Source organism: Thunnus albacares, chromosome 3, assembly GCF_914725855.1.
Source record: "Thunnus albacares chromosome 3, fThuAlb1.1, whole genome shotgun sequence".
NCBI lineage: Eukaryota > Metazoa > Chordata > Actinopteri > Scombriformes > Scombridae > Thunnus > Thunnus albacares.
Window position 1 is genome coordinate 27,157,164 of NC_058108.1, and position 27,568 is coordinate 27,184,731.

The 27,568-nt window shown below is 39.2% G+C and overlaps 3 protein-coding genes across 9 annotated transcripts in view; 2 read left to right on the top strand and 1 right to left on the bottom strand.

Annotated features, from left to right (window-relative positions):
• Positions 1-1,589, bottom strand: part of fam193a (family with sequence similarity 193 member A) — a 19,916-nt gene extending 18,327 nt beyond the window's left edge. For all 4 annotated transcript variants that reach the window (XM_044347373.1, XM_044347374.1, XM_044347375.1 and 1 more), the window contains exon 1: positions 1,196-1,589. In XM_044347373.1, the coding sequence (XP_044203308.1) occupies positions 1,196-1,417 (222 nt within the window). In that variant the 5' untranslated portion in view covers positions 1,418-1,589. The remainder of the gene's footprint in view (positions 1-1,195) is intronic.
• Positions 1-19,349, top strand: part of arfip1 (ADP-ribosylation factor interacting protein 1 (arfaptin 1)) — a 20,757-nt gene extending 1,408 nt beyond the window's left edge. The window contains exons 1-10 of one of the 4 annotated variants that reach the window (XM_044347376.1): positions 1,892-2,188; positions 3,447-3,835; positions 8,029-8,130; positions 9,392-9,500; positions 10,097-10,198; positions 12,145-12,257; positions 12,558-12,779; positions 15,313-15,470; positions 16,053-16,227; positions 16,327-19,349. In XM_044347376.1, coding sequence (XP_044203311.1) covers positions 3,449-3,835; positions 8,029-8,130; positions 9,392-9,500; positions 10,097-10,198; positions 12,145-12,257; positions 12,558-12,779; positions 15,313-15,470; positions 16,053-16,227; positions 16,327-16,482 — 1,524 coding nt within the window. In that variant the 5' untranslated portion in view covers positions 1,892-2,188; positions 3,447-3,448 and the 3' untranslated portion in view covers positions 16,483-19,349. Of the gene's footprint in view, positions 1-1,891; positions 2,189-3,446; positions 3,836-8,028; positions 8,131-9,391; positions 9,501-10,096; positions 10,199-11,695; positions 12,258-12,557; positions 12,780-15,312; positions 15,471-16,052; positions 16,228-16,326 lie in introns of those variants that run through there. The other 3 variants (XM_044347377.1, XM_044347378.1, XM_044347380.1) reach the window with 3 other exon arrangements.
• Positions 19,350-21,704: 2,355 nt separating this feature from the next.
• fhdc1 (FH2 domain containing 1) overlaps positions 21,705-27,568 on the top strand; it is a 34,192-nt gene continuing 28,328 nt past the window's right edge. Inside the window, exon 1 of the mRNA XM_044347381.1 lies at positions 21,705-21,894. The gene's annotated coding sequence lies outside the window, so the exon portion shown is untranslated. The remainder of the gene's footprint in view (positions 21,895-27,568) is intronic.

A 27,568-nucleotide genomic window follows, 5' to 3' on the forward strand; every position in this document is an offset into this window, starting at 1 on the left:
CTAGAAGAGTGAATCACTTTTAGTGGGACGCTTATTGTAACATCACATTTTAAAATCAATGTTTAGAGTAGAGAACTGAAGTAGAGACATTTCTCCAAGTCTCCAAGCTAGCCGTGTGTGTGGTGCACATGCAAGGCAGAAAATTGTAGTCAGGTCTGCTGAAGTTTCTAGGCAGGTATACTACTATATACATACTATATAAACATAAATGTGTGTACAAATGATAATCAGACATATATCATGAAGTGCAAGATTGTCTCAATGGAAAGATGGCTGGTGCCAACGACAGAGATAATTGATAGATAATGTGTAATTAATAGGTAACGTGAAGCAGCAGCACCTGTGTGTGTGTATTATAAACATATACATATTTGCTACATGAAGGATTTGTTTTAACTATGCTGCTACATCAGTACATTAAATATACCTCAAGAAACAGAACATAATTTGTGAGTTGAACTACCAAATATAAGTCAGGTGTAATGAAACTAAAATTTTCTTTATGAAGTCAATGCAACACTTACTTACCGTTTTAGTGCCAATTTAAGCCAACCTGAATAGCTACAATAAGTTTGATGGTTTAGCTCATGTCCTGGCAGGTATAACCAAGTTAAACTCAGGAAAAAAAACTTTATAAGCCGGAAAGATTGGAAGGTCAGCTTGTAAAAACACATCCAAGGCCCGACGGGACTCAAGTTGTTAGCATTAGCTAGCATTCATGTTTATATGTGTAAAAGCAGTCTGTGTTTAACCTAATGTTACTCTTGAATAATCGTGTCTTCGCCAGTGTAAGCTCAACCTACCTGCACTGTATTAGCTCAAAATAAAGCTTTGAGGTGTTTAAATTGTTGTCGATTCTGATACGGTCTCTGAACTTCAGCTAACGATGGTAGTCACAGCCTTAACAGATAAGTAGCCTGATGTTTACGGCAGTTTGTAACAACATAATAAGGCCACTTTAACAATATGGTTATAACTTACGGCTTGTTAGCTGGCACGGTAGCCCACATAGCATAACAACAAGCATTAGCGTTAATTAAGCCAATTTATATCTAGATTTGTTGCATAGGTTAGTCAGCTAGCTGCCTTCCTCGCATCAGTGTCGGGCCCTGATCAGATTTGTGTCGTTGATAACGCTGCTAGCTAGTCGCCCCCGTTTTGACATCCACCGGTTAACATTGTGTGTCACTCTTACCTCTCCGTTTATGCCCGTGATGGACCCCATATTCCCATTGCCTGCGCTGCCAGGTGTTAAAAAGCTGACGACAGAGGCAGGTGTTGCTGTTCCCGCACAGCCTAGGGCCGAGGCAACCCCGGCCTTGCCACCGCTGGTGTTGCAGACAGCACTGCAGCTACTGCCACCGCCCCGCTTGTTCTTCCTGCGTTTAGCCCCTCGTTTAGCATCGGTTGGACTCATTTTTTTCCACAAAAGAAGCGAGACAACTTGCCGTCCAGTCTTGGCAGGGTCTCAAGTGGAATGCCTGGCACAATCACTCGGGTATAAATCCGGGATAGCGATTTAGATACTCCCAAAACGACAGACACTCAGTTCCATCAAAGTGCAAGGCGACTTCATAGATTCCAATATGGCTTCTGACTGGACTGCCTCAGCCTGGCTTCAGATTGCGTTGCAACGTAACTACGCGTCCCGCATCCCGGGGCTGATGGGAAATGGAGTTGTTGTCGTGTAATATCAAGTCGTGAGCAAACTGGGGAGAAAGTAGTTGCGATAAACATTAACGATGTAAGGCTAGACCAGCACATTAACCTGTACACTGTCGCGTTTTACATAAAAATTGGTTTATATGTTTTAAATTGGTTTAAAAATGAAATTAACTAATTTTAGACACTGGATACAAACTGCAGGCGGCAGATTTTAACAGCAGGGGGAGAGCGCATTCAACAGATGATGTGTTCTGCTCCAGATGACAGCCGAGGGCCCGCACAGCCGATCAGTCTTTCCGGGGTTCAAACAGCAAGTCGGGTGTGCTTGCTGAGAGTCAAGGGACGCCGATGATAATTTGATAGTTACTATATATCTGTGCAGCGTTTGCATCAACAGCAGGCAACACTGCCTTTCAAGAAAACGCCCGGCGCGGCACGACACCAAGGATTTCATTTAAGTAACGTTACTAACTTACAACGGCTAACCGTTAACAGCTAAATAGTTAGCCACGGCCGCAGACAGGTAATGTTAACTAGTTTTCATTATCGCCATTCCCTTAGGGCGTTGAGGTGCATATCTAGCAAAATAGTTATGGTAATGTGAACTATTTTGACGTGCTTTCACTGAAGTTTATTGTGCGCTATCTGTCAGGTTAGCTAGGTGTAGCTAACAACACGTCAACGAGTCTGATACATTCAAGTTTATTCAGCTTAGTAGACAGCTGCATGCTAACTAAAGCTACAGAGAGGTCTTAACATTGCATTTACAGCATGTCTGCATAGCCTTATTCATACAATTTAACAAGTACATTATATAATGGAACTGTGTCGTTTTTAGCACTAAAAAGTTTTTTTAATCACTTTTGGACGCCGTACCTAGTCACGTGACTGTATGCTATACAGATTGTTGCAACAGGTAGTTAACCTTACTCGGCCAAAAGTTACAGCCAGTTCCGGTTTGTGATGTTATATGCAGAGAAAGAGCCTATTTAACTTTGTAACAACAGCTGTAATGTTTAGAGATCAAATGCAGAAGGAAGGATTAATCTTATTACTGGTTTTATAATGTTATTTCCCCTGGTGTGTCACAAAGTACCAAACCTGATTTGGATACCATGATATAAATAGGGTGTAACTTCCTGCAGAGCTGAAAACCTGGAAATGCACAACTTAATATTGTCTCTTCAGCAGTTAGCACACATCTGGTCATCTGTATACAAGGCAAGGATTGCTCTAGTGTTTTATGCGACTGCTGATATTTACTTTCCTTTTTCTGTGTTATTGATAAAGGCTTGAAATCATCACGTTTAGGTAATAGATCAGTATGCAGCTCAAGCTTGAATTTGGTCTGGATAATGCGCACAGAGAGGAAACAAAAGTCCAACTTGGGGACAATAAAGTCTGACTATAAAAAAGTTTATTGATTTAGATGTTCATTCTCAACAACGCTTTTATGTTTTTCTTGTGGTGTAAAAAATGAGCACATGATGTGAGATGTTTCTGCTGTCGTAAAAAGGTTATAAAATAATTTTGTCCTGCAGCGCAAATATTCTTTATCCAAATGGTTAGAAGAGTCTGGGGATTCTGGAAAAGGCACAGAAAGAGTATGAAACAACCTCGTGGGATTTACAAATATCATCAGGAGTTTATTTTTGAGAAAAACTGATGTATGATTCTGTGACGAAGTGAGGCTTGGTTAGTCATGCACTGCACTAGTGCAATATGAGCAGTCAGCCAGCTCGGTAGGACCTATTCATACCCTTCTATATGTCTGTTTTCAGGTATGTCTGAAGTTAGTCTTGAGGCTGAATCGGGGAAGACCTCAGCCGAGGACCCTCAGATGGATTATAAGGAGGCTGACGAAGCAGAGGAGAGTTTGAGTGAGGGTGTGAAACAGGAGAGTGTAGACACAAGTAGGGGAAAGGATGACAGAGATGAGGTGCTGTACGACATTGATATTAACAGTGCTGAAGAACATTCAGAAAACAGTGACAAGGATGTTCAGAAAGAAGATGAGGGCATTCAGAGTGAGAGTGTGGTGACGTGCAGTGACGGCGCTGCTGCTGCACACGTGTCTGGCAGTGTAGACAATGGGGGACACGAGACAAATCATCATGTTGAAACAGCTGAAACGCCAGAGGAGAGTGGAGATTCTCACACTGAAACAAAGGTGATATTTACCTTCACTTTGGGCAATCAACCTCTTCTAGTACTTCCTTACTGTGCTCCTGCTCATGTTGCTGTTTTGATCTTGATTTGCTGTGGTGGTGGTGGTGGTTGTCTCTTTCCTATCATTACATTTTCAATTTTAGATCAAATTTATCGGTAATCAACAACATGAACATGAGTTATAGCTTTCAATTGATTGGGTTTGTTCCTCCCTTTTACGATAGTATGTTGTGTTTCAGATTTCATTCTGCTTTGCTGGAGGTTTTAGAAATATAGCTGGTGTAAGTGTTGCTTTTGGTGCACTTTGTGGCTTTCTTGCTAATTATAGGTGTGATGTCTCTGCTTTGTATGAATACTGACTGATCTCAAGCTGATTGTTGAGATGGATTCAACTTTGGTGTTTTATTATTATGTAATATATGTGTATATTTATGATTTTAGTATTCATGCTCCATCCTGTCAGTAAGTACACTTCTCTACGCCCATTTTTGCCTTCTTCGGTTCAACGCTGACTCTGTGAGAGAACGTGTGCATGATGTGTAAATTACAGTTTCCTCACAATGTTTCCCTGTACGTAAGTTGGGTAAAGCAGAGCTCTTGAATTCTACACGCTGTCAGTCACATGGCCGGGTAAGTGAGACGGATTTGGACTCCTGACATTCTCAGGCAGTCCCACTTTTCTCGTGGAATGTGCAACTCCTCGGGCTGTTGAATCACGTTCTGCTTTGGGCCGACTGCCAGTGTTACATGTCAGATTCCATGAATTTGAAAGCAAAAATCCTCCTTCATTAAGTCCCCCCCCCCCGAACGTGTCACAGTCGTCATCCAGAATTTTGACTATGAGGAACATTTTCCATCCTTTTGCAGCTTGAACGCGACATTGTGCAGCACGATTGTGTCACGTTGTAGTTTGAGAGGCAAGACCGTGACTCTTTCCTCCTCGGCTGACGCAGCTAATTGAACAATTAGTTCATTGTTGTTATCCATCCCTCCCACATCATGTTAGCTTGTATCCTGGATACTGAACTGTTGGAAACAGCAAACCATGACTTGCCATACCTTGTCCCTTGGCATGCCTAATTAATTCCCAGCCACTATTTTACTATGTCTAGTTCAGTAGGGTGACACTATTAGCAAGTCTCCCTGTAAAATGTTTGCAGATGGTGGGTGGGATCATTTTGGCTCTTAGACCTCTGATCCATTGTTGAATTAGTCCCAGTGCATTTTGCAATATAGTAAGAAGACTATTAAATCAGGATTCATGGATAGTTCTGGTACAACTGGAGCTAAATGGGGGGGGAAAAAAAAGAAACAAAACACTGCTGGTCAGCAAATTTTGTTACAATCACTCCTCATTTACACCCTCTTTTTAAATACATGTAATCAGAGACATGCCCTTGCCAGACAGCCAGTTGGAACTTTGTGTCAGAGAGGATTATCAGACAGGAGTCACTCTTATCTGCAGTAGGTGGTTAGACAGGCCTACCAGTGCATATCTCTGCTGCCCGCCTGCCTGCCTGCCTGCCTGCCTGCATGCGTGCGGGCGGGCATCATATGGCCTTTAAGTATTTATGTGTGTGTCACATGAGTGACACAACACTCAAAGTGATTCACTTTAGTCTTTTTTTAAATATGTTATATTCTGGTTGAGCATATCAAATCTATGGTTACGGGTTTTTGCTTTAAAGGAAGATGTTTTGACTCCCCAGAGAGCCAAACAGCTTCTTTACATCCAGCCTTCCTTGCTGGGACATGTTTTAACCCTTTATACTCCTTTATAAACACACAGACAGTACAGCATGAGATGTGTGATTACATCCAAAAAACATGTCCACATATATGCAAAATATTTGAGTATGTTATGAAATAAATGACCCACCTTTTTAGTATCTTAAGACTATAGTTAATAGTAGTTTTGTAGAAGCTATTACTGTGTTTATATTATTTAATCTATTTTTGCTATCCATATATTTGGGGTCACTAAATCTTCTTAAGGGCTTTGTGCTGCTTATCATTGTTGGGACAAGCTGCAGTCCCCACATACAGGTTGTGTTTTGTGTTTGTTTATTTGTTGGTGAGGTTTTAAGTGTACTAACAGTATTTCTTTAATTTACTAAATTGTACTAAAATCAGATTCTGTATGTTTACTCAGTACTGCAAGTAGTTGTACCTGGTGGTCAGTAAAGACATAACTTACTAAACGAATTAAAACTGCACATGCTTGCTTTGATATTATAAAGTATTGTTCATATAAACCTCAGGATTTAAACTCACTTTTTGCTCACACAGTGAAACCAGTCAGTCCGATTAGAGCTGACCCAGATCTTGTTACCTGGTGATCTGGTAGCCATTTGCATTATTTAGACACTGATCAAGGTCCACAGTTGAAGGATCATCTCTAAGAGGTCAATTCAGATTTATTGATTGCAATTTATTTCAGTGCTGATGCACTTGATCAGGTGTATAGCTAATCCACATTTATCAGCTTTACAGTGTTAGGCCTCACAGAGCCACTATGCATAGCGTTATAGTCGTTAGGTAAGTGTCCTAGTTCCCAAGTCCACAGTGATTAGGCCACAAAAAATTGTACCAAAACTAGTGCAGATGTATCTTAAGCCTGCAACTAAGGGCAGTCAGTTCATTGTAGCCTAAACAAAACTGATGTTGCCACAAACTGTTGTCTCCACCCTTTGGTTCGCTATGAGCCAACAGAAAATTTACTGCTAAGCAAGCCACTGTGTCACTGTGTCATTTTAACCCACAGGCACATTCGTTTAAGATGAACAGTGATTTGTATGTTTTCATAAAGATCATAACAGGTCTTTCCATGTGATTAATTATGTTAATTATGTTTAAGGATAAGGAAAAATTTTGTTCCATGGATGTTCCTGCATCACAAGACTTTCCAAGTCGGACCACAAAATGACTAGTTATAAATGTGGTCTGAAATAGTGAATGTCAGTATGAAACAAAGTCTTGTATTTCCTAGGATACACTAACAGGAACGTACACAGCGAATGTCACTGCCGTAGAGAACAACAGATCTTACAGATAACTGGTCCCATTTTTTGCATAGCTTGATGGGTGGGAGCATTTAGCACTAAACATTTACAACACACGTAATATGAGACAGCCTTCACAATATAACCAGTGATTTATAACCAGTAATTTATGTATGTAAAGAGTGAGGGTAGTGACATCCTCTTACAAATATATTACATCCTGGTTTGTTAAGTTATTGAATAGAAACAGTTTTGCAAAATAGGGGAGTGTTGAAATAGGTGTCAGTGGTTGCACAAGAGTGTCGTATCCTGGTGATGACTGTAATGCTGCAACATAACTGACTTAAAGTTCACAAAGCTCTTCATCCTGTCCGGGAATTAGTGAAAGGAATCATAGAAGGAGGGCAGATTGACCAGTATTAAGGCATATTTTTGCAGTAATTTGCTTGAATTGGACATGAATTGGGTGAAATCAGTGTTACATATACATTTATACATTAATATATACATCTTTATCTGTAACCCATTTTAATTATCAGTTAATCTCTCAATCATTTTCTTGATTAATCGATTAGATGTTTGGTCTATAAAATGTCAGAAAATGGAGGAAACGGTTGATAACTGTTTCCAGAAGCCTAAGATACAACTTCAAATATCTTGTTTTTTCCCGTCCAACAGTCCAAAATCTAAAGATATTTAGTTTACTATCATAGAGGACCAAAGAAACCACAAAATATTCACATATAAGAAGCTGGAACCAGAGAAGTTTTTTTTTTAAAAATGACTCAAAATGAATAATTGATTATCAATATAATTGGCAATTAATTTTCTGTCAATCAACTAATCATAGCAGCTCTACAGTACATATTACATAATGTTTTGGGTATTCTCATGCTGAGTAATCAAAATTTGGTTAATTGGATCATGTGAAACGTTCAAATTGTTCCCACTAATGTACTGTACAGGTCAGAGTTGTTCATGTCATCACTTTGATTCCACTGAGCAGCTACAGTATCATTATCAGTATTGAACCCTGGCACAGGCCGATAATTCACATATGTAGCAGCGTCCACAAGATGGCAGCCCACAACTACTGTGTCCTCCAAGTAAATCCTGAATCCTCTTTCTCTTTATTAAGTTGGCAAGGAAAGCTTTAAGCAATAACCTGCTTCATTCACCTTCCTCATTATAGGAAAGCACAATGGCTGAGGAGTCCCAGAGAAGCTCAGCCGCTGAGATCCCAGTCACCAGCAACGGAGAACTGGATCAGAGCCCGGAGACAGTATTCCAGAGGGTAAGGGTTTGTTTAAAGAGGGAGAGAGAGATAAAAATGCCTCTCAAAACTGTATAATTGTCTGAGACAGTGCATAGTTACTGGCTTCTTAATCAAAACCTTGACTAGGTCGTCAAGGTCGTTCATTTGAAAGACGGCATCCTAAACAACAACACTACCCACCTGTTTATGTATTTCACTTATACATCAAGCATAATACATTTCATTAAATTGACTCAGCATTAAAAATCCCTCTCCTGGATGAGAGGAATTGTTTGTACAAAGAGGAAATGTACAGAAATTCGGAAATGTACACAAAATAGGTTTAATTTTCCGTAGCAATGACGTACTCAGGCGAGGCGAGATCCTGCTGCAGTGAAGTCATTCTGATGGAGACCTCAGGGTGCCCTCTCTTTCTCATCCGTCTGACTGTGAGTTGGCAGAGCTTCCAGATGGCCTGCTGATTACTCCTCATAGCTCACAGTCACACTGTCAGTCTGTAGCAGGGACAACGTGGCAACAATAAGCGTGTATGCAGCTTTAAAAGGTTTAATCTTTATAAAATTGGATCAGACGGGGATTGATTTTGTTCACAATCGGTGAACCTTACTTTGAACGTTACAGTAAAATCTTATGAAATGTTTTCCTCTATAAAATCATCCATCCTCCTCAATCAACAGTTCATAACAATACACCAGCACAGCCCACTCCATTCATATGACTCAGTTATTTAAATTTAGTCACATCTTCTCTACTCGGTATCCTGGTGATCTGTGTCTCTCCTCTCTGCTCTATCATTTTTCTGCCCATCTCAACCTTCAGTTTAAGATGTTGAAGGGAAATTAACACACAAGTGCTCCTTAATAACAGCAGAAAGCAGGTGTGTGGAGAGAAATAGCATGTTTTATATAAAACTTAAGTTTGCATTTCATGCAGCTTATTTTTTTATTGTCAAGCAACTGCAGGACGGATTGACCTGAGCAGTCACTGATTGTCACTGGGGTAGTTTAGCTTAGCTTAAAACTTAACAAAAGTTAAAACTTGGTCTGAATTCATATTTCTATATTTTTTAATTTTTATATAGGTGGATAACTTTTACCAGGCGAACTGGTTAGATATAGATTTGTGGGTTTCTGTGCGTCCATGGCGTCTGCAACTGTCCGTGTACACGTCCGCTCAGTAGTATATCTGTGGCTTTATGGGTTTACTTGTCATTCTGCCTGTCTGTTAGGTACCACTAAACCTGTTAATATCATTTCTGTTTGATTTTTTTTTTCCATAGGACCCTTACTCTGGTGGACCTGGGGCCCTAAACCTCTCAGAGTCTTGTGTAACCTCCAGCAACTTTGCCTCAACAACAGAGGGCATTATTGAATCAGGACCATACAAAGGTAAAACACTCCTCTCCACTTTTCTACTGTTGTTCTCTTTCTTTAATGTTTCTACTTATTCCTAACTGATCACTGAGGTGATGCAGCACCTTATTAGGATTTATCAGAACTTTAAAAACAAACTTTGTCCAGCTCGTTGCATTATTTAATTTTTTTTTTTTGCATCCTGTTGTGTTTACAAATCGTTTTTCTCTCCATGTATTCTCAGAGGTCCACTTCTGGGTTGTAATCTCTGTGAAATATGAAAGGCAGACATTTGAATTTGTAAAGGTGGACATCCAATTGAATTTAATTAGTTTCTTCTGATCTCCACGCGGTAACCCTCCTTTCCTTTTCATCATCATGCCCATGTTACAAATGCAAATAAAAATCTCCCCATGGAGGGACGAGCTGATGTTGCCATGGCTATTTTTCATGTTATTTACTCTGGATGAGGTAGGCTTTTGTTCAGTAACACATTCATCCTTCAACATGGGGAGAGCCACCCTAATTAAAAATACACACAGGAAATCAGCATAAATGAGAAATTCCCCCTTGCACTCCTGTAGGTGGGGGCGGTGACATACTAATGAATCATAACTCTGAATATCTCCCAGGGTCAGCAAGCCTGCCCACATCTCCCGTGACACCTGTAGCTCCCAGCTCAGCTGTTGCTAGCCGCCTGGCGCGCTCTTCCAGCGATAGTCAGGCCGAGAAAGGTACCAGCTGTGATGGAGTATGAACAAGATGATACTGAATCGTCATCATTTACAGTCTACACAAAATTAACCACAATCTACTGTACCTTTCTTCGTCTTAATTACTTTCTTACCCTCTCCTCGTTCCCACAGGCTGTGCTCCATTCAGAATCAAACCTTTCTTCTTCTCCTCTCTCAACTTGCAGAACTGTTTATTGGTTCTCCACCCTTTACCTTTGCACAAGTCTGGGCTTAATGAAGTAGTGATCTGCTTTGCAATGGTTAATGATGAGCCTTTCCTCCGTAGGGTAATTTTCCTAAGATCTAGATCTGAAGATTTCTAGATCTCATGCAACCTCTTGATGCCGAAAGCATTTGCTTGGCTTGGAAAGAAAACTGCTTTCACATTTAATCTCAGTGGGTTTTTTCCTGCTTGCAACCTTTGTCCTTGCAAAAGTTGGCACCCATAGTTTCTCTTTATGGAGTCCTGAAACTAACAAAATATAGTAAAAGATTATCAGACAAGTCAAAAGTAAATAAATTAATACATCAATAAATAATATTGTCAGTTAGATAATATAGTAATATATAGTGTAAAAAGAAATATACTTTTCTTTTAAGGATCCCCCAGCAAAATTGAATATCTCATTTAAGACAACGTAAACAAACTGCTGTAAGTACAAGTCATGGACAGACAGCATGTCACTAACAGAGATTTTGACACCAAACCAGCATCTAACGGGTCCATAGTGACATCTGCAGGTATGTTTACATGCTATTTACTGTGAGCAGCTAATTAAAAATATTTAAAAACATGTAGCTGCTAACTGACGTTAGCGGTGCACTTTTCCCCGGTGAATGTTTGCCTGGTGGCTCATTCAACAAGCTGCAGGACAAGACGTGTGTCACGAGTTATCATCTGGTTTTGACTATCTATTTTTTTTATTCACTACCATGTTTAAAGGAAGAAGGTATCATGCCTCATATTGCAATTTAATTTAACAATTGAGCATTGAATATTTTATATATTTTAAGATTTTATTTAAACATTGGACATCTTGAATGTTGTTTTCATTTAAGACCACGGGCAAAAGTTCCTTGCTAAGTATATATTTTTTTTTTTTTTTTTTTTGCTGATCCAGAAAATGATCAGATCCGTGACTCAAATCCGTGATACGATCGAACCATGAGATTTGTGATCCTTTGCACCCCTAATCTCAGACATCTGCATGCTACTGTAGCATCAGGGTATAAACTTGTGATATTAAGCATTTTAGCTGGCAAGCAAACACTAAGAAAGTTAGCTAGCTAATGCTACTTAAAAGTTTTTAGTTTAGTTTGTTTGACATTTTTGAGAAAATTACATTAAATCACATCTTCATAATATTGCGGATGACACAATAAAGTCCAAGACCTATTTCTACTGTGGTCCTTAATGGAGACAAGAGTTATAAAGATGGAAGCATGTTGCCTGTGAACTTTCAAGTAGCTTTAGCTAGCTAGCTTTGTTAGCATTAGCTTCTTTTTTACACTCTATTTTAAGCATTTAACTAACAGTATTAATTTCTTGGTGTATTCAGCTATTTTCGTCATTTGTCTGGTAAACTTAAACTACATTTTGTCACTTTTGGGGCTCCATATGTTTCAGCATTTCCCCTCTGCCCAAAACACAATGAAGCACTTCACATCGCTTTTACTGTGATTGTTAGCATTTTAAAAGTGATACATCATGACTAATTGTATTTTAATGTTCATTTTGATTTGAATAATCATAGATGTCATCAGCTTCCCCTAATGCCTTCAATTTAGTATTTGGTCTGTAGAGAAGCTTCAATGTTGACAATGTCATTACACTGTTTGATAATTATTACACTTGAATTGTACCTCCCTAATTTTCACCATAGCTCTATAGACTGCAAATCCAATAACTCAATCACTCACTAAGTGAATGACTTTTAATTGTCCAGGCGCTATGAACGCACAACCAAAGAGTGGAGCAGTGGTCCTTTCAGATGACTTAAAGAACCCAGCCATGGAAAAACTGGACCTAGTGAGAAAGTGGAGCATCAACACGTATAAAGTAATCCTCTCTGTCCTTGATTTATTATGTCTCCCTCTACTCTGCTACTTCTCTGAGCCTTAGTCCAACTCGTTAATTAGGATTTTGGAAGAAAAGAGAACTATATCCCAAACTGACAACCACAATAACTGATATCTTTTCTTTCTTTAGACTTTTTATTTTGGCTCCTCTCTTTCTCTCTGTCTTTTTCATAATTTCTCTCCTCTTTGTCCTCTTACACAAGTGTCAGCCTCAGTATTTTACAATGCACTTTTAACTCTTATCAGTATGCGCTGTTATTAAGCTAGCTGTTCTCTGCAGTGCACCAGGCAGATCCTGTCAGAGAAGCTGGGCCGGGGCTCGAGGACTGTGGACCTAGAGCTGGAGGCCCAAATCGAAGTCCTCCGTGACAACAAGAGGAAGTACCAGAATGTGATCAAGCTGGCTCAGACGCTGGCCAGTCAACTGTCCCAGATGATGCAGACACAGAGGCAGCTGGGCGACGCCTTTGCCGACCTCAGCCTCAAGTCACCAGAGCTCCATGTGAGTCTATATATTTAGACACATTGAAATCAATCAGATTAGGTCGTGTTTTTATCTTTACTTGGTGTCCTAGCAGAGAGTCATAAAATAATGCAGAGTATGTATTGGTTTGAGGGCCACCAGCTGGGAAGTTTCATGTTTCCTCACACTCTCTTATCCTTTAGATTACAATTTATTGTTGCTGTTGTTTGCGGTGTATGTTTATTTTATTTTATGGAAGCATTACATGACATTACATGATGTGCACATTCTGTAAACTAGGAAGTTAATAGCTTACAAGGGAGCTCCTTTACTTCCTGTTAATCCTCCAGCTGTGTTAATAAGTTCCTTTTTTTTGCGTGAGTAAATAAATATACTGTACAGTTATATCATGAAAATAAATGTAGCATTTTATATCTCAGACGTGAATGTTCTTTAGTGAATGCTGTGCTGTAAATATATTGTTGTACTTGATCCTTTATTATATCTTACATGGTCTGCCAATTTAGTATTGCACTTCCAAAAAGTTGAGGAACACGAGAGACAGATTTTTAAAAATAAATTATAAATAATATTTTCTTTTTGTTCCAAATGTGGGTCTTGCTAAAAAAACACTGGATTGTACATTTCCCATAATGCAACTAGATAGTGTCTTTCGATAGACCTTCCCTGCCTTGTAAATGCCCACGCCATTTAAAGTCCAAGCCCCCAGTTTACTTTCTGTTAAAAATTTGTTTTCACCTCCACACTTACTCTAAGCCGCACAATGTAATCAGGACAACAAGAATGTTTGTAAAAATGAGAACCACACCCATATTCATACATCCATACACACTAATAGGCTGACAAGCTCTACGATGACAGGTAGGGGTGTCACAATTTCGATTCTAAATCGAAAATCGATCGAAATGAGCATTTGGTTTCGACCTTCTAAATCAAAAGTAGGTTTCTTTTTTTTTTCTCCACCTTCGCCTACTTGGACGTGTTCAGCGCAAGTCCGAAGGAAACAAAATAACGTTTCAAAGACACCACAGCGTAGCTTACCGGTAGCCTGTAGCTGCATTACATTTCGAGACACCATGGCCACTTTCAGAGTCGGAGAGCCACCAGGATTAATTCAAGCTGTTGTTGTAAAGTACCCTTCTGCCATCTAGTGGCTCTTCTTTTTGTGTTTAACAGTTTGTTCCCAATTGACTGGTGAAATAAGCTATTGTTATTACATTTTAAATGAATTATTTAAATTTGACCATATGGTCCAAGTGTGGTACACTGGCGGCTATATCCCACTTGACACCCTGTAGCCTATCTTTTAAAAGAAGAATTTTAAAAGGTAAATGACAGTTGTCAGGACATAAAATCAATGATCTGTTGATCTTTACAAATCAAGACTCAGTTTAGCTATGGCATAGCCGTCAGTGCTGAAAATAAAATGTTTAAATCGAAAGTCAAATCAAATCGTTGATTTGGAAAATCATCACACCCATAACGACAGGTGTGGTCAACCATCCAACCCACCCACAGTGATAAACATCTCAAAGCAATTAATAACTCATAAAACACATCAAAAAGAGCAGGAATTCAAAGGCCATACTTCAAAAACAATATGTCAAAAATATCACAAATATCAAAACATATACAGTATCGGTATATAAACATTACATCAGATTCATCATCACATATGTTCAAAAATATATAAGTAGTAAGCCAGAGTAAAGGAAACCTTGAATTGTTGTACGAAAGGGGGGCTTAACACCCTTCCATAAAATATTAACTAGATCAAATAACATTAAGGAAACTGACATTATATTTACAAATTTTAACATTTTCAAATGTGTGTGTCGGGATCTAGAAATATTAAGCCATCAAAAAGCTGCAAACATTTTTTATACTTTTAGAGAAAATGTTTAATTTCGTAATCTTGATTCTGACCTCGAGGTGTAAAAGTCTGAAGAGTGAAAATATAAAAACTGTCTCTTTGGAGTAGGAGGGTATTTAAATCACCTCCTCTTCTCAGAGATCTAACGTGTTCAATCCGAGTTGGGCAGAGAGTTAGAGGAATTTACGTTAATAACACTAGGGTCAGTATGCTTACAAGATGCATTTATTGAGCTTCCACTACAAACATTATCGCATGAAAAATAAACTGTCTTAAGTTTCAGAGGGGTCACAGTGTGTGGGGGGACAAAAGTGAGACCCTTAAATAAGACAGATTCTAATTCTGGGGATATTTGTTTGTCTGATAAATTCACAACGCTAATGAAATCTTACTGTGTGTCTAGCATTGTTTTTAAATTGCCAAGATACCCCTGATGACATCATCATGACATCATCAGGGTTATTTTCTCAGACTTGACAGAAGACATTATACAGTAATCCCCATGACCAGTAAACTGATGTTTGATCATGTGTATAATTGGTGAAGTGCCCCTTTTTAAGATGTATTGAACGTGTTGTTTTATTTATACAGTGTTAATAACTATTAATACTCCTTTATACTGTAGCTGATGAATCCTCAACAGTACCTAATGAGATCACTGAAATTTCTGTTCTTCAGGAGGAGTTTGGTTACAACGCTGACACCCAAAAGCTGTTGTCCAAAAATGGAGAGACTTTGCTGGGTGCCATCAACTTCTTCATCTCCAGTGTGAACACGCTTGTGGACAAAACAATCGAAGACACCATGCTCAATATAAAACAGTATGAAATCGCCAGGTAATGCGTAAAATATGTGTTTGTCCTCTTTGCATGACAACTCAAATCTTCAATCCACACTTTTTTTTTTAACCATTTAGAGAAAACGTTTGGCTGGATCTTTGTCACATCAACACCTCCAAAGAAACTCTGCTGTTATCGTCTAAATGTCTTTCTGCAAATTACTTTTTTATTTTAATCAGTTTAAATGCCTCACAAATTCCCAATTGTTTTGGTCCAAATTGCTTGTTTTTGTCTGAACAGCAAAGATATTCAATGGACAACAGTAAACAAGCATCAAATCAACACATCTGAGTAGGTGAAAGCAACAAATGTTTGGCATTTCTGTATAAAAAAACTCTTAAATGAATACTTGATTAATTAATAATAATTGTTTTTCTGGCCGAATGATCGACAAATTGTTTCAGCACTAATGTCTTCTATTGGTGGTTCAATTAAACATGGATTTGGAGTTCAGGGTCACTATCATCACACTGTTGTACTGAATGTATAATGACACTCCTCTGCTACGTGTCACATATCGTAATGCTTGCACACATATTACATATTTCTGATGCTTTTTCGTTAATAACACACTCGTAGGGTTGAGTACGATGCGTACCGTACGGATTTGGAGGAGTTGAATCTGGGTCCACGCGACGCCGTCACCATGCCCAAGATCGAGCAGTCACAGCAGCAGTTCCAGATCCACCGCGAGAAGTTCGAGAGGATGCGAAACGACGTCTCCGTCAAGCTGAAGTTCCTGGAAGAGAACAAGGTTGGCTGTTATATATACTGGCGCCAACGTACTGTATTGACTCTCAGTTCAAGCGTTCTCATCATCTCTCTATTCTTCCTTTTCTTTGCTTCCAAACAGGTGAAGGTATTGCATAACCAGCTCATCCTGTTCCACAATGCCATAGCTGCCTACTACGCTGGAAACCAACAGCAGCTGGAAGAGACTCTCAAGCAGTTCCACATCAAGTTGAAAATGCCAGGTGGGAACAGTCCATCTTGGCTGGAAGAGCACTAATCAATCCTTTCTTTCCTTTTCACTCATTTAGTGGCTCAGTTTGTTTTGACAGGAAATGTCAAATTCTACAGAAACTACAGGAACCTCCCTCCTCCCTTCAACTCCGCTGTTAACTACTTTTCAAACTTTCAGAACTGTAAATCTTTTAAGGAAAAACAAGAAAAGGAAAAAAAAAAAACCAACGCCCACAATCCGTTTTACTCTTGCTGTTATACTTAATCATTCTTTTCATCTCTGCAGTTGTTTGAAATCATAGGAAATGCACTTTTGTACTGTTTGACCAGTCCGTTAAACAGGTGCTGCAGTAAACACATTTGGAAACTGTAAATGGCCTTTTGTACTCCAGCATATGAATGTTGTATCCCAGCACGGCAGACATGTCGGCTCTGTGAGGGCAACTACGGGGGATCAAAAACGACTGCCAGTTTTTCACCTTATTTGCATTTCTGTTATCAGCTGACTGAAATTGAGATGAACTTTGCTTTATGAGAGTCTGATCACGAAGAGACCGGAGACGGCTTTTAACATTCAACATGATTCTCTTATGATTTGACTTTGACACCTGTGGTGATGAACGAGGCCAGTGTTTCCCTGAGGTTGTCTGCTCTGGGGCGGTGCTGGGAGGCGGGGCTTGAGGGGGTTGCTGAGCCATACACGGGAGAGACTCAGCAGGCCAGGCATTTCTCTGCTGTATGTTTAGGAGCGGCTGAGATTGACACTAAAATGAGAATAGCTGGTCCACTTTAAAGGTCAGTCCACCTTAAGTGAGCCTGGTCAGGTTAGGGCTAACCCGTTGCCGTTAATTTTGGGCTAGCCTTCACTTTTCCAGCAGTTGGGGAAACAACAGACAAAACTTTTCTTTCTCTTGAGAAGCTGCAGCATTTGTTAACTTACACACTGTAGCCTGTACTGTATATTTACTGCCAGATTGACAACTTACTGCTAACCTTTTCCTCTGCTCCGCTCGCATTCACCGCTCGCTCTGTCCACTTGCTCAACCACACACTCGCTGCGCACACACACACATTACGCACTGCCCTAAAGGAGCTACGCTACTCTTATAACAGTACCTTTCATGTAGAGATCCTTTGAAGAACGAGGAAAGGAAGGATTCTGGGATTTGATGCACTAGTCGATGACTCAAAACAATTCCACGATAACGTAGGGTGTTATTGTGCTCGCACAGTGTGCGAATGAAAATCATAATAGCCCATTGATATTAATGATTGTGTGAAATTTTAGCAGCAGGGATCATAAGAATGAACATGAGAGAAACACTGGGGGCAAAACAGCATTCAGATTTCTGGATCATGCAAATGCAAATTGACCTCTGATTTAAAGAGTCATATTGAATTGACTTTTTTTGCTGAGACTTAGATGAGAAGGTGGATACCTCTCTCATGTCTGTCGGTCTGTTAAATATGAAGCTACAGCCAGTTAGTTCATGTCAGTATAAAGACCAGAAACAGCTAGCATGGTTCTGTCCAAAGCTAACAAAATCTACCCACCAGCACCTGTAAAGCTCATTAATTAACACTTTATATTTTGTTTCTTTAATCTGTACAGCAACCAAAGTGTAAAAATAACAATTTGTGGTGTTACAGGAGATGAGTGTGCCTTTGGACAGAGTTAGACTAGATGTTTCCCCCTGATTCCAGTCTTTATGCTAAGCTAAGCTAACTAGCTTCTGGCTCCAGCTTCATATTGAACAGACAGACATGAGAGCTGTATTGCTTTTCTCATCGAATTCACAAGAAATTTAATAAGATTATATCCCAAAATGTCAAAACTATCCCTTTAAATAGATATTTAAAAGTCATATTGATTGCTGTTCACAACAAATTCCACACGCTGTGATGCAGTAACGTTGACTTGACGTTATTTTTAATCAATATTACCCTCAGTTTTTCATTAGCATTTCCCTATTTTGTCTACATTCATGGCATGTGACTGAATGGGTAAAAGTGTTGATTCTCTTCAATTCCAGAGAAAATGAAGGACCAGCCTTATGTGACTAAATGTGCCTTGATTTCTTGAATTAGTTCTTCTCTTCCCCTTCATGCTACCTGGTCTTTTTATCGAAAACAGGCGCTCTCACTACCAATTTTTGGGATCAACTCTTAATGAAGAGAACGGACCAAACACACCACACATACACATACATGCACACACACACACACCCAGAGGAAGTACGGTTAAAGCCTGTACCATGTTATAACACTCCACACGACACCGCAAAGGAAACTCCAGTAACTTCAGAAAGTCTGTTTGAAGACATGCTGTTCTCAAAGATATTTATCCATATTGCACATAAGCACATTTATGCATTTGAGACTAATTACAAAAAACTTGTAAGAACTGTATGATATGTAAGGTGTAAACCAAAATGCGATTAACTTGACAAACTTTTTTTTTTTGTAAATTTAAAAGACCAGCATCCTCTGCCTCAGCTGCTAACAGTTTCTTTCACTGAGCTATATAAAAGTATATTTTTCAAAGAGGACATACTGGACACTAGTTTGTATAACCAGCTGTCATGTCCTCAGTTTGTTGATTTGTACTTTTCCTATGGCTTACTACAGCGGTTTGAGAGTGTGAATCTTGTAAAACAATCTATTGTTTTCTTGAAATAGATGGATATATATTTGTAATTTTCTCTATTTTACCCTGAGTATGTAGTTTATGACCAATGCTGCCGTTTGGCTTTGTGTTTTTCCTGAAGACCTAAAGAATGATATGCTAGTACCAGCATGTACTAGTGCATCTATACCTTTGTAATAATGAAACATTAACAAATGTTGAGTTGAAAAGGATTACGGATGTTGTGTAACCTCTTTGGGGGAAAATAAACGTTTCTTTTCTTTAAATGTGTGCAGAGATTTATTTATTTTTTAGTCAGGATTTGTGGTTGAAACATGTTTGAAAAGTCACCACCAGGGGCCAACAAAGAAATATGAAGCACAGTAAAACCATAGAGTTCATTTGGCTGATTGCTTCCAAAGTGCTGCAGCAAAAAAACAATGTCCTGTGAGAATAACATGTCCTATGAGAATATACACCTGATCTGTCGTCCTGTTTTTTTCTAGTTCCTTTTGAGATAGACAGCAGTGATTTATTGCATAGTCTCTTATATTCTGTTTACATATGGATTCAAATTGCTGTAGTCGACTGAGGGACTCTTCTTTACTCGAGTCCAGGTGCTTTTGGGGTTTTCATAATCATAAAGCCACCACACCCGCAGGTATACATTTTACAGGATCAGGTTAATCTTCAGAAAAGCCTCGAGGATGTTAATCACAGCCTCAGTGATGCCTTTTATCTGTAGGTACATTGTCAGTTAAATGTAGCGTTTAAGAACACGACACTGAAGGAAAAACTTATCGTATGTATAGCGGCAGGTTTATGGTTTTCAGTGGAAAGGAGTGAAGACGAATGTGGTTCCGACATGACAAGGTAAGTTTATATAGCACAATATACATGCTTATCAAAGCTTCGTACATACCTGAAATTATTTAAAAAGAATTAAAAACTAAAAAATGCAGATGGACACACTAAGACGATTAAAAATGAAGAGAAATAATGGTGCAATTTAATTTTGTAACTCAGCAGTTTTTGCAAAAATTGTAGAGATGTATGAACATTCTCATAACTGAGAATTTTCGTATAAATTGGATGCGAGGAAAATTCATCCAAATACATTTTAAAGTTTTATTTGTCACACTGTAGACTTAAATGTGCAAGTGAGTGCAATAAAAAGCTAATTGTCTTTTGCACTTTTAATCTAGTTTGTGTTATACCCTCACAGTGGTGATAGAAATAGTTTAATCTTAAAGTAGCAAAGGGCAACAAACAATAGCACAGTGTGAAAAGTAAAAGTCCTGCATCCAGATTTTACTACAGCAGAAGGTGTAAGTTTATTTTTTGCTGTTTTATCTCCAGTTTTCTGGATTTTCACAATTTCTAAACAGTTAAAGACGGAGAGATAGAAATGAGGAAGAAGACAGAGGACAGGATGAAATTAATGATTAAATGAAAAGAAAGGACAGAATTTAGGAAAATGGTAAGAAAGCATGGCTAGAGGAAGACTGAGAGGAAAAGGAAAGGAAAAAAATGTAAACCTCTTATAATAATGAAATGCATTATGTCATCAAGCTGCAACAAGCCTGTTTTTTAACATTTATTTTATTAAAAACGTGTAATACAAAGTCATTGCAAAACATGACAGAAAAGATCAGGAAGCAGATGTAACACAATACATGTGGCACAATCATTCTAATATCCTGAATTAAAAAAAATACATTCAAAAGTAATGTATCTAAAAGACAAGAAGTAAGCAGAGATAAAAGAAAAAGAAATGGCCAGAGGTGTGTTTTGATGCGACCAACAATGAATCTGGTCTATAAAGAAATGTCACTCTGACTTTCTCTGTCAGATAGTTTTATAAATCTTTCCATAAGTTCTCATGATGTGAGCAGTTAAAGGATGGGTTTACAATTTTTCAAGTCAGTCAGGTGCCCAAATTGAAATCTTATAATCATTCCTCCTGTTCATACTGACCATTAGAAAATCCCTTTATAATGCACGTATATTGTAAGTGGTGGGAGGCAAAATCCACAAACCTCCTTCTGTGCACAAATTTAAAAGTCTTTTTAGTGCCAAAATCCCACTTTTTGTTGCTATATTTCCAGCGCAGCTCAACAAGGAAACACAAAGAGCAAATTTTATGCTAAAAAGACTGTAAATGTGGCAGATATCCACTTGATATGACTGACTCGGACTGCTGAAGCTTCATATAAGCTTCAGATCAACTTTTAAATGCATTTTTGCACAAAATGACTGTGTGGACACACTGTGGATTTTGGCCCCCGTCACTTACATTGAAAGCACATTTAAAGGGGATCTTTTAACAGCCAGTATGAAGAGGAGGAATGACTACAGCAAGAAAACCCTCTTTTAGTTTTAATATGAGCACCTGACTGTTGTACCTAATAGTGAACCTCTCCTGTTATATGAACTCCGTTTCAATATTACAAAAAAGCTACAAAATACCTGAAAACCGATTAAATAGTTACATGAAGCCACCTGACTGAGCCACCTCATCACTGGTTGCAGCCTTGTGATTGCACCAGTGGTCACAAGCTGGGTGGAGGGCGCGCGCAAGAGAGAGGCGTGAACGCGCCTGCTCCACCTGGCCCAATCACGTACGAGGAAGCTCACAACACCGCCGTCTGCCGCTGCTGCTGCTGCTGGTGCAGCTGTGTGTCTCTGCTCTGCGCTGCTGGTGCTGCGGTTCACCTGAGCGGCTCCTAACCTGACACACAACACAGATTTTCTCCTCTGAAAAGTATCTCCTACTAACTCCAACGGTGTCGGAGCGGATTACGTGTCCCGACGAGCCCTCTCATCCCTCCGGTAAGTCAGGCAGGACGCCGCATCATGGTGTGTGTGTATGTGTGTGTGTGGATGGATGTGTGTGTGTGCGCGCGTGCAATATGTAACGACCTGTACTGTAACTCTGCTGTGAAAAGTCACCGTACCGTGAGAGTGGAGGCTGTATGCACATTTTAGCAAAGCAGAGAGCGTTTAACCTTCCTCCTGCTTTTTTTTTTCTTTTTCTCTTTGAGCCTTAAGGTGACAACAGAAGGTGTCCTGCAATGCAGTTAAGGTCCGAAATTACATCATTATAAAGATTTAATGTAGTTTGAGGCCTGAATCTGTTGCTCTGCTGTATGTTGGCATTGTAAACACCATGGCAACATCGGGCTTGTCCTCAGTGTTTTAATGGTCCCCCTGCAGAACATGACTATCAATTGAATGTTGTTACTAGAGAGCTCAAAATGTAAGTTATTACACATTAATTAAGGATTTTGTGCGCTAAGGTGCCAAAATATATTAAAGCTTCAGAGACTTACTTTTCATTCAAGTAATCAGTTTATAGTCATGTGTCAGATGTCAACATTGCAATAGTTATTTCATGTTGGAGTTCATTTGTGTCATACATACTAGCTTTATTGTCACCTCCAAACAAGAATCTCCTCAATTGTATAAGTTTAGATTAGTTTGTAGTTTACCTACTTGCAGGATCCATAAATATTGCACTAGGGCTGCGTATCTTTAAACATTTTCAATACTCGTGCTGAATCTTGGCTATCTATTGAAATAGTAGATACTTTCTTTTAGAAACCTATTTTTCTGCAAAACTCTTCTTTCGTTTAACAAAAGTAACCAAAGTCCTCATATTACAAGCAGCCGCACAAAAACTTTGGCTAAATAGTTAGAACTGGCAAACTCTAGTTTTAAATCAATAACTGACTGATTATATAAACAAAACTATGAATCTCAGCAGGCATTTGATGCCAACTTTCAGTACTTGACAGTTTTCGATGTTTGGTGTGCTGAGTAAATAAGGACATATTTTGTGTTTTGGTGGATTATAGTGGACATTTTTATTAACATCAGTCTCCTGTTTCTTGGAGCGATTACTGCAGTAAGAAGCAATGTTTTGGTGGTTGTTGTGGATTCCTAACAGAATTTACCGCCCCAACAGCAACACTTTGGTTTAACATGTATAGATTTATAACTCCGGTCCCTGTTGGTTTTGTTCTGAACGTCGGACCCGGGCTTCCTTGGCTTTTGTACACTATCACACATGCTGAGATGAATTAGAGGGCGATCCATTCAAGTGTGGGGAACAATACCCCCGTGGAAAAAAAGAGTTTCTCCCCGGGTCAGGTCAAGGGGGAGGGTGGTGTCACCCCTGGTTGCTGTGGAGGCCGAGAGTAACATGGAAAACTCAATTCTCTGACGTCATCCAGAGGAGGAAGATATTAGGGTGGGTGAGGGGGGGTGGTGGGGGCTTGATTTATTTGTGTGGGAGCAGGGAGGGGCTGAATAGTCGTTGCCAACTCGGGTCAACTCAAGTGTTCTTTATTGCCTGAAAATCTGTCCTTGTCTTATAAAATCAATTTTAGTCTGCAGTGAAAAACAGTTAAAAAAAAAAAAAGTAGGAACAAAAGAAGAAAGAAAGAAAGCGTCCTCGGATGCATGTCTTTCTCTTATGTCTCCCCTCAAAGCCCACCCACCCCTGTTACCACCCAAATCTCTCAGCAATAAACTGTCTTATAATGAAAAGAAGCCCCCCCTCCCCATGAAACCTCTACGAAAAGACGAGGCAAAGCTGGTTGACTAAGCAGTACCTGACAACTTACACCACTTCTTTTAGTGTTATTTTAATGGGTTTTTTTGCAAGAAAAAAAAGAAGATTCATGACAAATGTAGATAAATATTGTTTGGGGGATTTATGAACATTTCTCAGTGGCTACTGTTGTGTTTTAGTCTGTAATGTGATCCGTATGCATGCGCTGCCTGTAAGTAGTGTTTCGCTGGTATTAAAATATATTCCAGTGAAGCCTGCTGTGTCTCTGTGCCCTTGGGCAAACACTTTTCCCCACTGCCATGTAAACATGTTTGCATTCCCTCCATGTTTCCCTGCTGTTGTCTCTATGGTGACCTGGACACCTGCTTTATTTGCCAGCTTTTGAATATCATCATAATAACCCGCAGCTCATTCAGCTTCTGTTTGTTTAAGCCAGTTGTTAAGCCACTGAATCATACAGTACGTTTGTTATTTTACTCAAAATGCTGTGTTTAATCTGTAGGCTTCTGTGGCTAACACTGCTTTAAAACCACACAAGGCGAGACTGTGAAGCCAAGAGGTACAGCGTGATTTGCCTGAAGCTAATCTTGGCACCGGGCTCAGATTGCTGAAGCAACAATTGGAGCCCAGAGCCAGAGGTGGAACAGACGCAGTGGTCTGCTGCAGGCCAGACACTGATCACCTGTCAACAAAAGAACAAACAGGAGAAGATTCAAAGCTCCGTTTTGATCCGTAGCCTCGCAGACGGTGTAGCCTGTCCCATCTCATCCCTCCTTCTTGTCATTACCTTGCCTGAGTGGGTTTCGTTACACCTTTGTATTTTTTATCAGGAGATTCAGTGTGTGTTTTGCAATCTGATGTGTAATGTGTGTGTGTGTGTGTGTGTGTGTGTGGGATTGTATCATTCCTATTAGAAGTGGACAACGTGGATAAAATTCTCCATGACACATGTACGCAGTTTTATAGTTGTAATATCAATAAATATAGTGATGTACTGTGCAAGTCTTTGGAAAATCAGAGGAGAAATTGATAAATTACTCAGTAACGTCTGTTTTCATAAATCAAAGTACGTCATCACAGTGATAAAAACATCATGAAAATACAATATGGCCATAAAAATGCTCCTCTTCATTGATTTGCTGCATTACATAATATCTAATGCAACCAGAGATATTAAGATATACACAGCTGCTTGTTTTATTAGGTCTATATAGCTAAAACTAGTTCAGTCTATTACAACTTCCCTGCAATAACTTATGACCTTCATTAAAAAAAAAAAAGGTGTTCAACAGGTATTGACATTTATGGTCATTTTGGAAGCTATAGTTTGTGGTGCTGTTGAATTATTATACTGCCAGGTGTTTCTAGTCTACCTTTGTTGATATGAATAAGGTGGAGAAAATATTAGAAACACCTCTCAGTATCACACAAGTATAACTTATAAACTGGCTACTGAGTATAAAAACCCTGATATAGCAAAATGTCTGCCCCCTGACACATTTATGCCATCTCATTGTATATATTATCATGCCAAAATCCCATGCCAGATTCTTTTTAGGGTTGCAACTAGATGATTATTTCATTATCAATTAACTTTTTTCGCATTATTTTTGATTCATTGATTGATTGTTTAGTGTATCAAATAACTTGCTCGTCTCGTGCTTGTCTCAATGTGTTACAGGAGCGTTGGAAGGCAGCACATCTTAAAGGACAGGTTCACAATTTTTCAAGTTTGTCTTAAAACAACAGTCACGTGTCCATAAGAACAATGAAAGAGGTTTTCCTCGCTGTAATCATTCCTTCTGTTCATACTGGCTATTAAAAGATCCTCTTCAAATGTGTTTTCAATGTAAGTGATGAGGACCAAAATCATTTGAGCAAAAATGGGTTTAAAAGTTGATCTGAAGCTTATATGAGACTCCAGCAGTATGAGTTAGTCATATCAAGTGGATATCTGCCACATTTACAGTCGTTTTAGCAACAAATTCCCTCTTTGTGTTTCCTTGTTGAGCTGTGGTAGAAGTATAATAACAAAAAGAGGGACTTTGGTACTATAAAGACTGTAATGTTGAAAGACATTTACTTGATTTAACTCATTTGTATGGCAGAAGCTTCATATTAGCTTCAGATAAACTTTTAAATACGTTTTTGCCCAGAAGGAGGCTTGTGGATTTTGTCCCCCATCACTTACATTGAAAGTGCATTATGAAGGGATCTTCTAATGGTCAGTATGAACAGGAAGAATGATTATAGCAAGATAAACCTGTTTTAATGTTCACGTGGGCTCCTGACTGTTGTTTTAAGACAGAACAAGTGTTACTCACCAAAACACATTATGAGGTCTAACAAAAGTACTAAATGCATTTTCTTCCTCATAAAACATCTGCAGAGCTGATTTTAATATGAGTATTTTAAAATCCTGCATTGTTTACATCCCTGTTTACTAGCTTTCAGCCTTCTTCTTCCCTGCCTTTGCTGGCAAGTTGATAAGTTTCTTGGTGCATTACAACCACCTGTAGATCATTGGAATAGTGTGAAACCACTGGCAGAACTGTGTATCACCTCACTTGTGTGCACGTGCATGTGCGTCCTCTTGCATATGCACAAGACAAACAAACACTGCTCCATAGCGCTATTAGAGGTCAGAATACTCACATGGTGCCTTTAAATAAAAGTGAAAAATCTCTTGTGCACAGTCTCACTTACCCCTGGTAAATTTATACACAACATTTGAGTCTGATGAAGTTTGTGTAGACTGAAGTGAGACACTGTGTGTGAGAGTTTGTTTAAAATGAGCTGAAGATGAGATCAAGATTTGAGAAGATGGAACCAGCAAATGTTTGGCCTCTTTGACTAATAAATGGCAAAAATTATCCATCAATTATATAAATATAGTATCATTCATATCTCCTATATAATATATAGTTCTAAATTATCTGCTGCTCATGAACATGATCTTAACGTGTGAGGCGTTAAAGGTATACTATGCAGGATTTTCCTAAAAAACACTGTATAGACTGATACAAAAATAATCCCACTCAATCATCACTTATGACCCACTAGAAGTGTGTGGCGGTGTCTGTATCTGCAGAGACTCTGCCCTCTGCCTGTATTTTCTTTTTATTTTGCTGTGTTCGGGATGTTTCTGGGCATCAACCTTTAGACAGTGGGTGTGTAGCCAATAAGAACGCCCAAGGTGTGAAGGTGGAAGCTACAAAGTAGGAAGCTACAAAAATGGCGGACACATCGTGGATGTTCTGCTTGTTCAACAGTTGATTGATAAATCGCTCGTACTGTTTCCCTTACTGCTGGAATTTCTTGCACTTATGGCAGCGTGTATGTGTGTGTGTGCGTGTACTTCAGCCCCGCCCTCGCACATACAGGCGGAGAGCAGAGGAGAGCCGGACAGGAGGGGCCAACTTTGAATGTTGTGTTTACAAACAGCAACCGACAAATCCTGCATAGTATACCTTTAAAAACAGTTTCTGCTTCGTCAGCTGTTAAGAGGATAATCACAGATTCCATGAATCAGATTTGCAGAGGTTTTGCCGTCGGTTGTATGATTAGAAGAATTCCTCCTCAGTTACAGGTTAGCTGACGCGCATGATATAACCTGTGCTACAGGTGAAATAGTCATTCATATTAGTCTTAGCTGAACCCGTCTGTAGTTTGTTTAAACAGTCATTGACAGAGCAGGCTCGCGTGCTCTGCAAACTGGCAGCTTTAATCTTTAAAATCTGAAAACCTCGTTTCAGACACAGGCTGTTATTAGCAGATTTATGCTAAGCTTGGGGGATATGTGGTGTTGGGGGCTACTGTATCTGCACACAGTCTTTACAAAATCCTCAGTTCTCTAACTCTGCAGGTGTTTGTGTCACAGTGAGAAGCACATGAACAGAGAAGTTTTGGAGTTTGAAAGATTTTTTTAGT